At 41.8% G+C, this 16,235-nt stretch overlaps 1 protein-coding gene across 1 annotated transcript in view; it reads right to left on the bottom strand.

The window, feature by feature from the left end:
• The window catches only part of TOPAZ1 (testis and ovary specific TOPAZ 1), a 1,272,938-nt gene that overhangs the window by 1,084,882 nt on the left and 171,821 nt on the right, over nt 1-16,235 (bottom strand). The window contains exon 6 of the mRNA XM_044060400.1: nt 1,333-1,458. Coding sequence (XP_043916335.1) covers nt 1,333-1,458 — 126 coding nt within the window. The remainder of the gene's footprint in view (nt 1-1,332; nt 1,459-16,235) is intronic.

The following is a 16,235-nucleotide window of genomic DNA, read 5'->3' as shown; positions in this document are numbered from 1 at the left end:
AAGAAAAGTTATTCGCTGGTGAACATCCAATCAAGTTGCAGTGGCAAACAAGATCTGAGGGAAGAACATGGTGCATCATGGGATAGGGAGTTGCCCTCAAGCTAAAGACCTCGAGCTTTTGCAGTTGGCAGAGTCAGAGCTGAGGATCGGCTCCGAACCTATCAGTAAAGAATGAATGGCGAGATAGAACAACTTCACATTGGATATTTTCTAATGATTGCTTGATTCTAGAGCCATGGAACTCGGCCTATTTTTTCAGAGCCTAGGCCACAAAGGAGAACTGGAAATGGAGAGATGACTAATGGATCTAAGGCATACAATTGCTGAGACATCTTTCCCACTAAGGAAAGCGTTGTTGACTCACCGGAAAGTGAAATGGAAGGTTATGGACTTCACTGACGGTGAAATAGGAAGGTTTTCTGGTCTTGGGACATATGCTACCTTGAGAGATTTTTGAGACAGTCAACTCATTATAGATAGGGTTAAGAGGGGAGCATCAGCCTTCTTAAGAACACAGGGAAAAAGTGTTTTGTACACTTCCAGTCTGAATAATCCGAATTTGGCATCAGATTTCTATGAAGTGATGACCCAAGGTTCCATTAACTTTCTTCCACAAAAGATTTAGTCTTTGTTCATGAGAAGCTACAGCAAGTAAAAGCCACTTCACTACCACCACCAGCAGCTTAATACATCACTCCAAAAGATGGAACTTACTATTGTTATCCCCAAAATCTCATTCCCAGGAAGGTACTGAAGAAGACAGAAATTATTACTATTCCTCTAGCTGTACAGCAGGAAAGCCAGTGCTCGCACAATGCATAGGGTAACAAGCATATACCAAAACTGGCAGTGGACACTACAGTACCAAGGAAAAAAAAAAAAAAACTTCCCCCAAAATTTGCCAATTTTGACCAGAGATGGAGCCCCAATATTCTACTTTTGGATTAGCAGATATATATATATATCTATATAAAAAACACACAAACTTTTGATTCATAACAGATCTTAAATGTAACGTTTTCTTACTTACTGTAATTGTTCAACTACAAATACCAAAAACGTAATATCGATAAATAAATCTAAAGTCGTTTATTTAGAAAATAATGGAACCATAGCCACCAAAAGAATTAAGTCATAGAAAATTAGTATTAGCATATAAAAACAGAATTACTAGCAGTGTTTATAGCTGCACCATAGCATATTTTTTTTACATCTTAAAAATAATCACAAATACTAGAAAACAAAAATTGAACAGTTAATCTTGTGGTCAGCTGTCAGCAACGAAATGCAGAATGAAGCATTACATATCTTTATTTACCATAAATTGCTTACCTTTTCATCTCCTGGTTTAGGCACATGTTCAAACCAACAGTGTGGTTTAACGCAGCCACGAAAGGTATTGAAATAGAATTTACAGTATCCAAAAGGCAAGGGTGTCTGATCCACACATTGGTACAACTGCAAATAAAGAAATGTTTTCATTACTCAAAAATACTGAATTGGAAATAACAGAAATAGCTACATGCATCATTCATCGATCCAATTTTCAAGTGTATTAAACCAGTCTTGCAGGAGTAGGACAACAAACACTCCTCATGAAACCTGCGCAAGGAAAGGAGATAAACTATTGTGGGGTTACCCAATGGGTTCTCAGCGGAGAGTAACCTCTTCACTTCTACTACACTGCCCAAGTTACTACAGGCTGAAGCTGTAGCATGAAAACAGTCAATGATTCATCCCATCATACAAAACATAAAAGGCACTTTATGTAGGTGCTCCGTCTTCCCATCCCCATATTTCATATGTTCGTAAATTAGTACTAGGCTAACTGCCCTTGTGAGCCATTTAAGCCTAGCCAATTACCCCATGTAAGAATCCCTATACCTTGCGTCTGTAAGGTAAACACCTTACGCATTATACCAACCTCCCAACCCCCTTATACCAACTTCCCAACCCCCTTTAGTTTAAGTACTAATTCTATGGATGCACAGCCGTGGAGGGGAAAAAAGTACAGTTGCATAAGTAAACTTATCATAACTGTAGATGTTTGAATTATCACTGCTGCAGACTCGTATGTTAAAGCTTATTCTGGCTAATTGTGAAAGTATGAGGAACATTTTGCCCGCAATTTCTTCTTGTGAGAAAAAAAAAATCTGGTTTAAATTATTTAGTTGCATCCATTGTGCAAGTCACAACTCATTATTTATAGTGTGTGTACAACTCAGTTCATACTTCCATGGCTATGGCCACTGGTATTGTTTAGAGGAGGTTTGCCTGACTGCATTTGCCAGATCCTCCCAGATGATGCAAAAAATAGATTTTAAATTCTCCTTTGGATAGAGATTTAGTTTTTAGTTTCTGTGTGGAACAGGTTATCAAAAAGTGTGATAAAAAGGGTAAGTTGACACAGGGAATCATTAAGCTTTTTTAGTTTTCCCTTTTCCAAGCTTTGTAAAGGGTACTCTAAACCCGCATCCAACCTTGGCAAAAAAAGTCTCAGTAAAATGGTTAAACAGACATTCAAAACAAAAATGGCAAGGGATTTCCAAAAATAATTTGGGACCCCCCCAATCCTAGGACAGTCCAAAAAGTCAAAATGACTATTTAAGGGACCTTTTCCCATAGACCTCATATGTACAAAAGAAAGCTACCATAGTTACTGTACAAGCAGCAAACTATCTAGCAGCAACAAAGTGAAATGCATTATTGTGATTAGTTGTTCACCTTCCTTATGCTTATACATCACGTAGGGGTGAGAAGTGAGATGGCAAGCTACGTATATATATGAGAGTAGTCACTTAAAATACATAACTGTGACCATCTGAACCTCTGATTTCATCCCAATTTAACATCCAAGGGATGCATGTGAAGTAAATGTCTCTTTTTTTTGGGGGGGGGGTGATAAGGAAGGAGTCAGGCAAGATTTGTGCATCCTCACAAAAACTGCCTTGCTAGTTTATTGTGAGCTAATATTCTGTTAACTTTGAACCTTAAACCTCATACACAACTTATGTCTTCTTTGAATGAAAAAACAGACTGATTTTTTTTTTGTTCAAGTAGGGAAAGTTCTCAAATTTATCCCAGAGCATTTTTAACACTATGGCTTCTGGGGATCCTGGCTTAATTGAGTTATTTCCTAAATGGTTATCACTGCTCTGTCTTGGTCAGGAAAGGTGTGTTGAAAGGATGCAAGGAAAACGAATGTTGAAGAGCAACAGTAAATTTATTTCCTTAATTTCTGTTCAAACCATCATGTAAAAAAAAGGGAAAAAAAACTTTAAAATATACATCAGAACATATAGAAAGTTAGTACTTCCTGAAAAAGCTAATGTGGACAGCAAAATATGAGAAAAGGATGAAATTAGTAATGTGCATGGTGTGGGGAGCCTGAGAGAATTGAAAAAACAGAGACGAGCACTGGAGGGCGTGTGTGTGTGTGTGTGTGCGCGAAACAGCAGACAGTGCCTGGGGCACACTTTTACTTCTGTCTACCCCTGTACATAGAGTTGCTGCAAATGAATGCCCCTCTGTAAGATGGACCAACACAGTGTGGTACACAAGCATTTTGTAATGTTAGAACATTGTAGCAAAAAGTTCAGTCTGTGTGTACTCTTAAAACTCTGCAGCATGAGCTAAAATGTTGCCTAGGAGGGAGTAGAAGTGACAAGGTGATACTTATACTAAAGTGCCCAGAAGGTCTCCAACTTGACATTTTCTGGTGGCCCCCACAATGTTAACACTGGCCCTAGTTACAGACAATACCACAGTCATGTAGCACATTAATAAGCAAGGGGAACCAGGTTTATACCTCATTTGCAGACTATCCATGTGAATTAGAGATATAGTTTTACAACACAATCTCACTCTGCAAGCATCCAACATTCTGTCAAAGCAAATGTGTCCCTCACAAATGGAAACTATATCAGGGAGTCTTCCAATATTTGAACTGTGGACAGTTCAAGTAGACTTATTATTTACCTCCTCTCTGAACAATCAGCTGACAAGATTCTCCTCCAGGACTCGATACAAGAAGACCTGGAAGACCGATGCATTTTCCATTACTTGAACAGGAAAGTTCCTGTATGTTTCTCCACACTACCACACTATCCAGGGTACTTCTGAAGATTCAAAAGGAATCCCCCAAGATCATTGTGGCCCTTCCATTTGTGGTTCTCCCTTCTTTTGGAAATGGTCAGGGCCAGTTACCACAAGTTTCCTTACAGAAAGGATCTACTGGCAAGATCAGGAGTGTGATGCACCTTGAACCCAATCAACTTCAACTGACTGCCTGAATGATATAGTCTTAATTTCCTTTAGGCACCTGTTTACGGAGGACATGCAGCAGATACGATAGGCATAGTTTTTATTCAAACTAAAGGGGTGGCGAAAGCCACATAACTATGGGCTAGGCTTATAAATGCCCTTGGGCAGATAGCCTAGTATGAACCTATGAACCTATGAACCTAAGATACTAATGGAGGCAAGAATGCCTGTGACAAGTAAATCGCACATTAGCAGCCAAAAATGTTTTCTCTTTGGTGCCAATAACATAACCAGCACCCATTCAGGGCTAGTAGTTTTCTGGTTGTACAATATTTGTTTGAAGTTACTATCTTATGGCCTTTCTTACTCCTCCATCAAAGTTCATTCATTGGCCAATTCAGCACGTTTGCCCATGGATCCTCCGCTTTCAGCACATTCTCATGTCAAAATGTTTTTGGAAGGTGCTTTGTATAAGATGCCTCCAAGAAAACCAGTGGCCCCTCCTTGGGATCTTAATTTTATGTGAGAGATAACACTTGCTCCATTTGAACCAGTAAATCTGATGGACTTGAGATTCTTAACATAGAAAACTGTTTTACCAATTGCTATGACCTGTAAAAGAAGACTGAGTTGCAATGCTCCTACGGTGAGTCAACCCAATCTCATTTTCCATAGAAACAGGGTTTCTTTGAGAAATAAGACTTCTTTTATGCCTAAAGTGATATCTAAATTTACTTTAAGCCAAACTTTCCATCTCCCAGTTTTCTCCCTGAACCTAAAAACAAGGGGAAAAGGATATTCCATACTGTAGATTTCCACAGACAACTCTAGTATGATCTTGGCAGAACTAAATCTTTCAGATAGTTAGATCAAATGTTTATTTCTTTTGAAGGTAAAGGGACAACCTGTGTCAAAACAGACTATTGCCAAATGGATATTTCTACCTTTTGTTATAAATCACCACAACAAAACTATGTACGCAGGATCAAGGCTCACTCTATCAGGGCTTTGGCTTCATCTTTTTGGAAAGGTTTGGATTCTAGAAGTGGCAGCTTGGTCCTTTATACATATCTTTGCAGGGCATTACTAGCTTGAGTCCTTCTCTAGGTATAGATCAGGTTTTACTAGGACCATTCTTCAGGGGCTTCAGGACCCTTCTCTTTCCACCTCCCAAATGCAGTAAGCTAGGGTAACCTACCCATATGGCTAAAGCTACTGCAGCAGTGTTCAACATGATGAACTAGTATAGTTGTGCAAGCAAACCTGCACTAAAAGTAAATGTTCAAATAATCACTGCTGCAGTAGCCACTCCCACCCTCCATCCCACCTTGTTTTTTTTGGTGTGTTGTTTATGCCAGAGTGTGGACATTTTTTTTTTTTTTTTTGTTTCTAGCATTGCCCTTTCAGAGCTCATCCTTCCTCCATCTGCTGGCATGAGAGCTCTGAAGGGCTTGGCACCCAGCATGTCTTTTTACTCAGCTCAGCTGTTTCAGCACATGGAAGACACCATGAAGCTTTGGAAGCTGGCTGGCTATTATATTCTTGGCAGGATATAATCCATACAGCGAAGGCTACTGCACCAGCGATCAGTATGATGAACATCAGATTTTACCTGGGAGGGGAGGAGGGCAAGGGTCAAGTGGGATAAGTTGATCCTTTTATTAGAACAAGGTGGTTTAGGATTACCTGACCAAGGGATATTTCAGAGCTACACAGTTAAGGCTCATATAAACAGCAAAAGCTATAAGATAATTCAAAGTGGACAGGGATGATGAAACAGGGGGGAACTCAAGAAATGAGGAGGGACTGGGATTTTGGATGCAGATCCTAAAGTAGAGCCATAACCATACAGAACACTACATTCATGAAGCAGCAGAAAGCACCGCAAAACTAAGCCAACACAGGAATGGAGATAAGAGATTAATCCAATATGGATGACTGCAATCAGAGGTACAGAATAAGCAAGGGGGGGGGGGGGGCTTTTCCTCAGGTAGACTGCAAATGTTGGAGGTGTGATAAGGATGATAGATCATTGGAAACTTTATGTGAGTGTAATGAGTTGGCAGACTAACAATCCCCTGCAAAGTATTCTGTCAGAACTACTGGGTGAACAAACTGGTGTAACTAAAGAAATATTTTTGAGCTGTGAGACAGAATCAGAATTGCCTAAACATAGTATGGCATTGCTGAGTCTAATTATGGTGGATGCCAAAAAAGCAGTTACTAGAAAATGGAAATCACAGTCTAAACCAACCATACTAGAAGTTGTGAGCACAGTAAACAGCGAAAAAATACTGGAAGTGGGATCTTTAGAAAAAGATAGTAGCAAACTACATGGAAAAAATGCAATTGTGGGAACAATACATGCATAATAATGTTTTGCAGGAGGAATGTGATTTAAGGGAAGGCAGGAAGTAAATGAGCTATGTAATGTTCAACTGACTATCTAGAAGGTGCATGATGTATAATGTTTGCAACTGAAAATATGTCATAAGTCAGTAATTCAATAAAGATGTTTGTTTAAAAAAATATGAACATCAGAAACACCACAGATGATGACTCACTGCCTCAGCGCAAATTAAACCATCTACAGAGATTTAAGGTAAAGCCTGCAGAGACTGCTTCAAATCTGAGTTGAAACCACTTCATACAGTAAATGAATAGTAAGACAGTCATCCTTTCCTCCAATAAGCATGCTCTTCCAGACACTTTCCTACAAAAATTTCTGCACTTTAGAACAGAAGAGCACTATAATGTCAAAATTCTACTTCACAAGCACTGTTATCCAATATGCCTACCAGTCTGCACCCCAACCCCATTAATAAGCACTCTTGCAAATAAAGATTTAACACCCCAAGGATAACAAGCGATACAAATATACAGAACAGCCTGACTTAGAGAAATTTAACAACCAAAGCTGGCTACAGAGATCACCCACCAAAAGTGGACAGAGGGAGGGTATCCATGACCCATTAAAAATTGGGTCCTCTTTGCAGATGAAGTGATGCAGCAAAAACTCAACAGCTTCATGACAGAAATATGACACATGAATGATCATACATACTCAAGTGCAATAAAAAAGCACGTATTACGGTAATCAAAAACTTGCCATAATACATGAAGCACCCCTGCAACTGTAGCTGTAATCTCAGTCTTGTCATACAAATACCAATTTCACATTACTGCTCAAACTTTAAAGCATTGCCCATTAGTGCCCCAAATTTCTGTCTGGCACCCAATAAGAACATATTGCACCTAAATAGGAAGGATCCTCCTTGATGGGTCCTTGCCTGGGCTGAACAGTAAAAACAACAGGAGGAAGGAGCTAGAGAATTGCAGCAGGACCAACAAGAGGCCAATTGTAACAAGAAACAACTTGGCCTACACTGGGCCCAGCAAGAAGGCCGAGTATAGGGGAACACCTGATGTGACCTATTGCTTCTAACAGGGTAATACCAATCAATGGCTCAAATGGTCAGAGTGGCAAAAATCACCAGGTGCACATGAAGCAAATGTTAGAAGCTATTTCTAAGGAGCAGCAGACCACAAAGGAGTCCATCAGGAAATGGAACTATTCAGGGGTGCACACATCGTAAATATCTACCCACCGAAGGAAAGGCAACTGGGAACCTTCCAAACAGATTTTCAGAGAGCTGAGAGATGAATCTAATCTAATAAGAGAAAAGCAGCCAAATGGGGTAGAAAGGGCAGCAGAAGGCTGCAATGCTGCAGGGAGATGGTAAGGAATGAAGGAACCCCCGACTTTCCAAATAGGGGACTGGGAGAAGAATGGACCTATCCACAGACATAACAAAAATATCAATACCAAACATGGACTTGCACTGACGGCAACCACTTGAAGCACAGCTGTCCAAAAATACATGGTCAAAAATGAAGGGAAAAAAAGATGCACCCTGCAAGTATAAAGCAAGATGATTATCCCTCACTGCATTCAAACTAACAGCACAAAGTTTATGGGGAACATGTAACTTTTCAAATTTCCTTCTAAATGCAGTACTAGCTATGCTGATTAGTAAAGCTAAGTATAGTGCTTTTTAATCCACATGGAAAGTTCACTGTTAACTGTAATCTATTTACCTCCCTAACGTGAAGTGAAAGTGCACAGCTGGTAGCAGTGACAATCCCCAGTACCAGTGCTGCAACACACCAATCAGTATGCTCAGGGTGATGACTTGTGTGAGGCACGTGCTGGATTCACAAACACATTTGTCTCCAGTTTCAAAATCTAAAATCAGCAGTCAAAATGGGCAAGGAAACCATAGCACACCTGAAAAAAAAAGTACAGTTTTGTACCTACCATAAATGTAGATGTTCGAAGATCCACATTGCTGCAGTCATAACTAGTGGGTAGTCCGCTGTCCTCGGTCGGCCCGAATACTATTAGGCTGGCATCGGTCATGGTCTCTTAGATCTGACGTCAGTACGCCTTGGTACTAAAGCGCATGACCGACGTCATATCCCCAGTCTTTCTTGCCCCAGATGTCAGAAGGCCCAAAAAGAAAGGCCATAGCCAAAAAACAGAGAAACATCCAACCACCCATGTACAAACAATATTTACAACCCAAAACACCCAACCACCCCAAACTACAGTGGGGAAGGAGGGAGGGTAAATTGGACTGCAGCAATGTGGATCTTCGAACATCTACATTTATGGTAGGTACAAAACTGTACTATGTTCTTCATCTCACATTGCTGCAGTCATAACTAGTGGGTAGAATCCCAAAGCAAAGGTAAAGGGAGGATGGCAAAATTATAAAGCATTGGGAGCTGCTAACATGCCCTGTAAAACTGCAGTGGCAAACCCAGCCCTAGATTTGGAGTAAAGAGGGAGATGATGATGTTTAGAAAAAGTGTGCACTGAACTCTAAGTAGCTGCCTCCAAAATATCTTTAGTAGCTACACCCCTTAAAAAAGCAGTAGAAGTGGCAGTAGCCCTAGTGGAATGAGGTCTGATTCCAGCCGGAATCTCCTTACCATGATGAGAATAGCAAAAAGCAATACAATGGCCAATCCACTTAGAAATAGTTTGTTTAGAACCAGGTTTCCCCTGAGATCCCACAGCAAAAGAAACAAAACTGTTGAGACTGTCTGAACCCTTTAGTTCTGCTCAAATAATAACGCAACTGCCTGTGAATATCCAAAGAGTGCAAAATTTTTTCCCCTTTATTTTGGGGATCAGCATAAAATGTAGGCAAATGAATAGATTGGTTTAATGCCACATTAGAAACAACTTTAGGCATAAAAGTAGGGTTAGTACGCAGGGATACCCTATCCTTATGAAAAATCAGGAAGGGCTCAACTGCCATGAGAGCCTGTAATTCAGATACCCTTCTAGCAGACGTAATGGCCAACAAAAAAGCAGTCTTCCAAGACAAAAACTTCAACTCAGATGTAGCTGCAGGTTCAAAAGGAGGTAAAGTGAGCTTTTCCAACACAAAATTGAGATCCCAGGAAGGAGTAGGAGCTCTACGTGGGGGTCTTATGTTCTTTGCCCCTCTAAGAAATTGCTTAAACAAAGGATGAGAGAATAATGGTGGGTCACAATCATAGTGAGCAGAAATGGCTGCAGCATGAACTTTAACAGAGGAGAAAGACAAACCCTTGTCTAGTAACTCTGTAAGATACTGAAGAGAAACACTCAAATTAGGCACTGAAATATCAAAGCTCTTTGCTTGGCTCCAAAGAAAAAATCTCCTCCATTTATCAGCATAAACTTTCCTTGTACTAGGCCGTCTGGCCTCCAAAATAACATCCAAAACTTGTTGAGGAAGCTGTGACCCTCCAGGGTCTAGAACAGAATATGCCAGGCTGTCAGGTGCAGGGACTGTATCCTGACATTGAGGAAATGATTGCTTGCCTGGAACAAAAGGTGTGGAATTGATGGCAGAGGCCAAGGAGGCTGCCGTACTAGGCTCCTCAGCAGAGGGTACCAGTGCTGACGTGGCCAGTCTGGAGCTATTAGAATCATGGAGGGCTTGTCCTGTCTGACCTTCAAGAGCACCTTGGGAAGGAGAGGCAGAGGAGGAAAAGCATAGACGTGAAGATTGTTCCAACTGAATGAAAGAGCATCCACTTTCCAAGCTTTTGGATGAAACAGCTTTGTGCAAAACTTTGGCAGCTGGAAATTTAGTGGAGAAGCGAACAGATCTATGTCTGGAGTCCCCCAAAGCACTGTCAACTGTCGAAATACACGAGGATCCAATTTCCACTCGTGGGGATCCACCATCTGTCTGCTCAAAACATCCGCTAAGGAGTTCTGTGCTCCTGGCAGAAACCTTGCCTGAAGAGTGAGGTGCAAATTGAGAGCAGTCTCCCACAAAATCATAGCTTGCCTGCAAAGAGGGTACGAATGGGTTCCCCCTTGCTTGTTGATGTACCACATGACAGTTGTGTTGTCTGTTTGAATCAACACGTGTCCTGGTTGAAGTAGATCCTTGAAAGCCATCAATGCAAATTGGACTGCTAACATCTCCTTCATGTTGATATGCAAATGTTGAAGTCTGGCAGGCCACGTGTCTTGAACCCATTTTCCATTGAGGTGTGCTCTCCAAGCCTTGTCGGAGGCATCTGTCGTTAGGATCTGACTCGCCTCTGGTCGGGTCACAGAGAGTCCCTTGTTTAGGTGACATTCCTGAGCCCACCACAAAAACTCCTTTTGAATGCAAGGTATTATCTGAATGACAGTGTCCAAATCGTGGCAGTGTTGAGTCCATACACTTTTGAGATACCATTGTAGCTTCCTCATATGCAGTTTGGCATTGGGAAGCACCAGAATACAAGATGCCATGAACCCCAAGGCTTGAAGGACTGTCCTTGCAGTCAGCCGGACAGGAGAGACAATTGTTGGAAGTACAGGGTAAGATTTCTTTGCTTGTCCGGGGTCAAAAATGCCATCTGAGAGGCTGTATTCAGTCTCACACCCAGAAAGCACATGTCCTGAGAGGGTACTAGACTGGACTTTATTTCGTTCACAGAATACCCTAGGCACCTTAACACTGCCATAACATACTGAAGATGGTGAAGTAGCTTGTCTTTGTCTTGAGCAAGAATCAGGCAATCGTCCAAATAAGGATAAATTTGTATTCCTCTTAACCTTAAGAAGGCTATCACTGGAGCCAGAACTTTTGTGAACATCCTGGGCGCAGTAGATAAGCCAAAGGGCAACACAGAGAACTGATAATGTAAAGCCCCAGCCCAAAAGCGCAGGAATCTCCTGCAGCTGGGCCTGATAGGAATATGAAGATAAGCCTCCTTGAGATCCAGAGTTACCATCCAATGATCTTTGCCCAGCAGAGGCAAAAGTTGTTGTAAAGTCAACATTTTGAATTTTGGAATGTCCAGGTATGTGTTGAGAATAGACAAATCCAGAATTGGCCTCCAAGTGTTTCCTTTCTTTGGTACAAGAAACAGGCGAGAATAAAATCCTAGGCCCACTTCTGACGGAGGGACCTGTTGGATAGCCCCCATTTGTAGAAGTAAAGAAATCTGTACGTGGGCCTCCACCTTTTGCTGAGGAGGAACGTCTGGCATGCCTTTGAAAGGGGGCAATGTGTGGAAATAAAACTTGTAACCTCGGTTTATGATGTCCAGCACCCATTTGTCCTGGGTGACTAAAAGCCAGTTTTGCCTGAAAAGTGCCAACTTTCCTCCCAGAGGAGCTGCCTGACAGGAAGGATCGGGCAGCTGAAGATGCAGGTCATTGGGTCTGTTTACGAAAGGACTGGCCCCTGCCCTCACCTGTAGACTGTGCAGGGAACTCCACGTCCTAGGCCTAAAAGAACCCTGTGCATGAGCTCTGCCCCTACCACGTCTAGATCTACCCCTAGACTGTAAATCAGAAGAAGGGTAAGCCCATCCCTTAGTGGGCCAATTCCTGCTAAACTTAGGGGGCTGCACCTGCAAAAAATCCTTAACAGTCTGCATAGACTTAGCTTTGTCTTCCATTTTCTTCAAGACTGACTCCACAGGAGAACCAAACAAAACTTCAGACTGCAGGGGAGCATCCAAAATACGAGCTTTAACATGCTCTGACAAGTTCTGATCTTTAAGGCAGGCGTGCCTACGAATAACTGATCCAGTGGCAGCCACCCTGGAAGAGGCCTGTAAAGCATCAAAACCACACTGCAAAGAATGCTTACCCACCTGATCAGAGGCATGAACCAAATCCTGTAATTCTTTACACTCTATGCCCTCTGCTAAAGCATCTACCTTAGATTTCAACTGACTAAGGAGAAAATTCTGGTACTTCAGCATATGAAACTGGCAATTCAAAGCCCTCATTGCAAGAGTGGAAGAGGTATACACTTTTTTACCCCACCTATCCAAAGCTCTAGAGTCTTTATCCATAGGAACTGGATTCTTTACAAGAGAAGCCCTGACACCCTTAGGTCCCTGGCTAATAGTTTCTGGGTCAGCCCTAGGGCTCTTATACAAATATTTGTGAGCCTCTGGTACTCTGTAATACCTATCTGGCTTAACCGGGGCAGGAGGCAAAGAGTCAGGGTTAAGGGAAGCCTCAGAAAAAACATCCTGCACAACATCCAAAACAGGGGGTATAGCCAAGGGCCTATGCTGTGGCAAAAATAGGAATTCCCTAAGCCTCTTTCTGGAATCAGAAAAATCCTGACCTTCCCATTTAAAATGTTCCCTCATAGAATGCAGAGTTTCTGAAAAAGAAAAATCTTCTGGAGGGGAAGCAGAAGGACTAGAATCCTCTGCGTCAGAATCAGAATAAGGGAGAAAATCCTGAATGTCTTCAGCCGAAGACTTAGAGTAATCTGAAGAGTGCTCTAATCCTTCCACCTCTGGCTCCACCCTAGGCCTCTTATCTGGGGGGGGGCATAGAACCTCTAATCAAGGAAATCAAATCTTCTGCCATTTTAAGCATGTGTTTTTTAGGTACAGACCCTGCAGAAGTAGGACTGACACCAGAGGAAGACAAACCAGGCCTGGCCTTGGGAGGTACCTTAGAGACAGAGGGAGAAGGCCTAACCACCCTATGTGGAGAAGGGAATACAGCCACTTGAGAGGCCCCTTCAGCCTGACCCGACTCCTGAGAGGCCACATCTTGTAAAATTAAAGGTTCCCCCTGAGACTCAACTGAAACCTCGGCTGGATCCACAGATTCCACCGTGGTTTCTAAAGAACCGGCGTCCAGAACGGACGACTCATCCTGTTTAGATTTCACCGATTTCTCCTTGCGCTTCTTAGCGGTAGCGGGCGTCGGAGGATCCGACGGCATTTTATAATTACACCGCTTACCGAAGACAAGCCTAGCACAATCTAACAGACGTTTAATGGTGCGCTTATTAAATTTAGCACAAAAGCGACACCCGACTACGTCGTGCTCAGGCCCCAAGCAAGGAATGCAGAGAGTGTGATAATCCCTATGAGGTATCTGTTTCCCACAAGAAATACAATTATTCACTTTTTCTGACATCCGGATTAAACTGAGGCAAGAAAAGACAAAAATACTTCTCAACGGGGTACTTAGCCCAACTTGGTTTCGGTCTGAAACTCAGAATACGAAAATTTCAGGGCCGACGGCACTTGCAAACGCTGCTTCTGCTTCGGACCATGCGGCAAGAAAGACTGGGGATATGACGTCGGTCATGCGCTTTAGTACCAAGACGTACTGACGTCAGATCTAAGCGACCATGACCGACGCCAGCCTAATACTTTGGTATTCGGGCCGACCGAGGACAGCGGACTACCCACTAGTTATGACTGCAGCAATGTGAGATGAAGAACATCAGGACCTTTTACAATGCAGGTATGAATATTTATCTCAATATTTTACCAACTGCACACAAAGCACTGCTGCCTCTTTGGAACTTTGGGTTATCAGTCTGTGATGGGGATATAATATGCGACTGTAACCAGACTAAGGCATATATAACAGCTATTTAACTAGCAAACCATACTCTGAATGTTTTCAGGGGACAGAATGGTTCCAGAGGGGGGTCACATATTTGAAAATGGCTTGAATCTCAGATTCTTTCTATTCCTGCATAGTCTGTGTTCTCCCATTATGAGTGTCAAGTTCTCAGCTTGAATAAAAATACGTAGACAAGCAAAAAACATAGTTGCGAGGGGTACTGACCGTCATGGGCTCAGTAGTGAGGCCACTTTTTTTTCAGTGTAGTGCATGTGGCAGTGGGGAAAAAGCATTATTTCAAGAAACTCAAATACACAAGCTGCTATACATGTATATTAATACATGGGAGGATGCTGGCTGATGCATGCAGCATCTCAGGCGCAGGCGCGCGCACACACACACACACACACACACACACACACGTGTGGTAATACACAAGGCCAAAAGCACTGTCCTTCCATATCTAGGTATCCACTCATCATACAATCAACCTACAATATCCGCAAATGCCTTAATGTGCTTATAAAATGAATCAGTTTGGTCAGGAATTTACAGAATGGATACGTCATTATAAGAAAGCAGGGCTCTTTTTTTTGTCTGATTAAATAATGAAAAAAGAAAAGTAGTTCCTTACAACAAATAAATTCTGGCAAGCTGTGTTGTGGCAATAACTAATATCTTAGATCACAGACAGTAGTTTAATCTACAAACAGTACTTGCAGTGTATATAATTTTTAGGAAGTAGAATAAACTACTACTAAATCAGGAATAGCAACAGTCCTAATGTATTAGCCTTAAAGCAAATGTCACTTGGCAAGCAACAATTGTAATTGCTTTGTGTTGAACTGACTCAAGTTGGCCAGACTACTGCTGGACAAAAACTCTGATTAGAACAGCCAAATACCTAAAAACTGTCACAAAAAAAATGTAGAAGTTGTTAGCTACTTCCTAATTGTTAACAGATACCAGAACCTGCTTACCATACAGTCAAAATCTAAATTTAGGTGAAAACAAGCTTCTTACTTAGAAGAGTAATGACCAAGAAAAGTCTGACAGAGTGGCAACCTAGTCATAGGACTTTGAAAGTAAACTTTCTACCGTCTAAATATATACAGAGCACAAAGCACAAAAAAAAAAAAAAAATACTCATGTTAGTGGTGGATTTAAATAAACACAGATACACACACATCCTTAATGAGCATTTTAGTGGCAGCCAGTAAAGCCTTCCCTATGTGTTGTTTCTTCCCTGCCATAATGAACAAAATCTAACTACTTCTCGGGGAAATTACGACATTGCCATAGAGTATTTCAGAAGAAGCTACACAATTATAAGCATAGCTCATATAAGACACACCTATCTGTTATTTAACTTTCACATTATCGGGAAAGCAGAGCATAGGATTTCGGGGTCCTGAATTTCCTTGCATTTCTGGCGTGCTATAGCCCTCTAACAAAGTAGGATAAAAAACACACGTACAGTCCCAGCACAGGAAGAAGCAGAATCAGTTGTAAAAATCCACTGTATTTTATTGTATATAACAGAGATGAGCGCTTTCGCGTATCGCTACGCTTCTTCAGATCATAAAATGAAATAAATCAACCCTACTTAAATATAACAGATTAGTCCAATTAATTCAAACCATCCAATAAGGGCTATGCAAAAGTTAAACCCTTAATTAATCAAACATGTATAACATCAGCTTCCTTAAAGCAACAAAGAATTTCTGTAATCCAGCCAAATATAAACAACATGGTAATATGATAAAAACTCCTCTCTAAAAGAGGTCCCAGAGGGTGGGGGGACAGGGTACGCTTGCAATGCTAGAAGAACTGCCCTCAGTTCCAGGACATATGTGCAAACTGGCCTCTATGGGGGACCAGGTGCCTTGGACAGTCTTTCCCTGGAAATGCCCCCCCCCCACCCAAAAAGGGAAGCATCTGTGGTCACCGTGGCCGTGGGCTGGGGAAGACAGAACGGTCGACACCAAAGATTCGTTTGTGGGTTCATCCACCATAACATTTCTTCCTTGCAATGGTTTGAAAGACATAACATGTCCAGTGGGTAAATTAGCAA

The sequence above is a fragment of the Protopterus annectens genome, chromosome 2.part0 (assembly GCF_019279795.1).
Source record: "Protopterus annectens isolate FY-2018-M chromosome 2.part0, PAN1.0, whole genome shotgun sequence".
Classification (NCBI taxonomy): Eukaryota; Metazoa; Chordata; order Ceratodontiformes; family Protopteridae; genus Protopterus; species Protopterus annectens.
The sequence above is the reverse complement of the archived record's forward strand: the minus strand, read 5'-3'. Positions and strand labels throughout refer to the sequence as shown.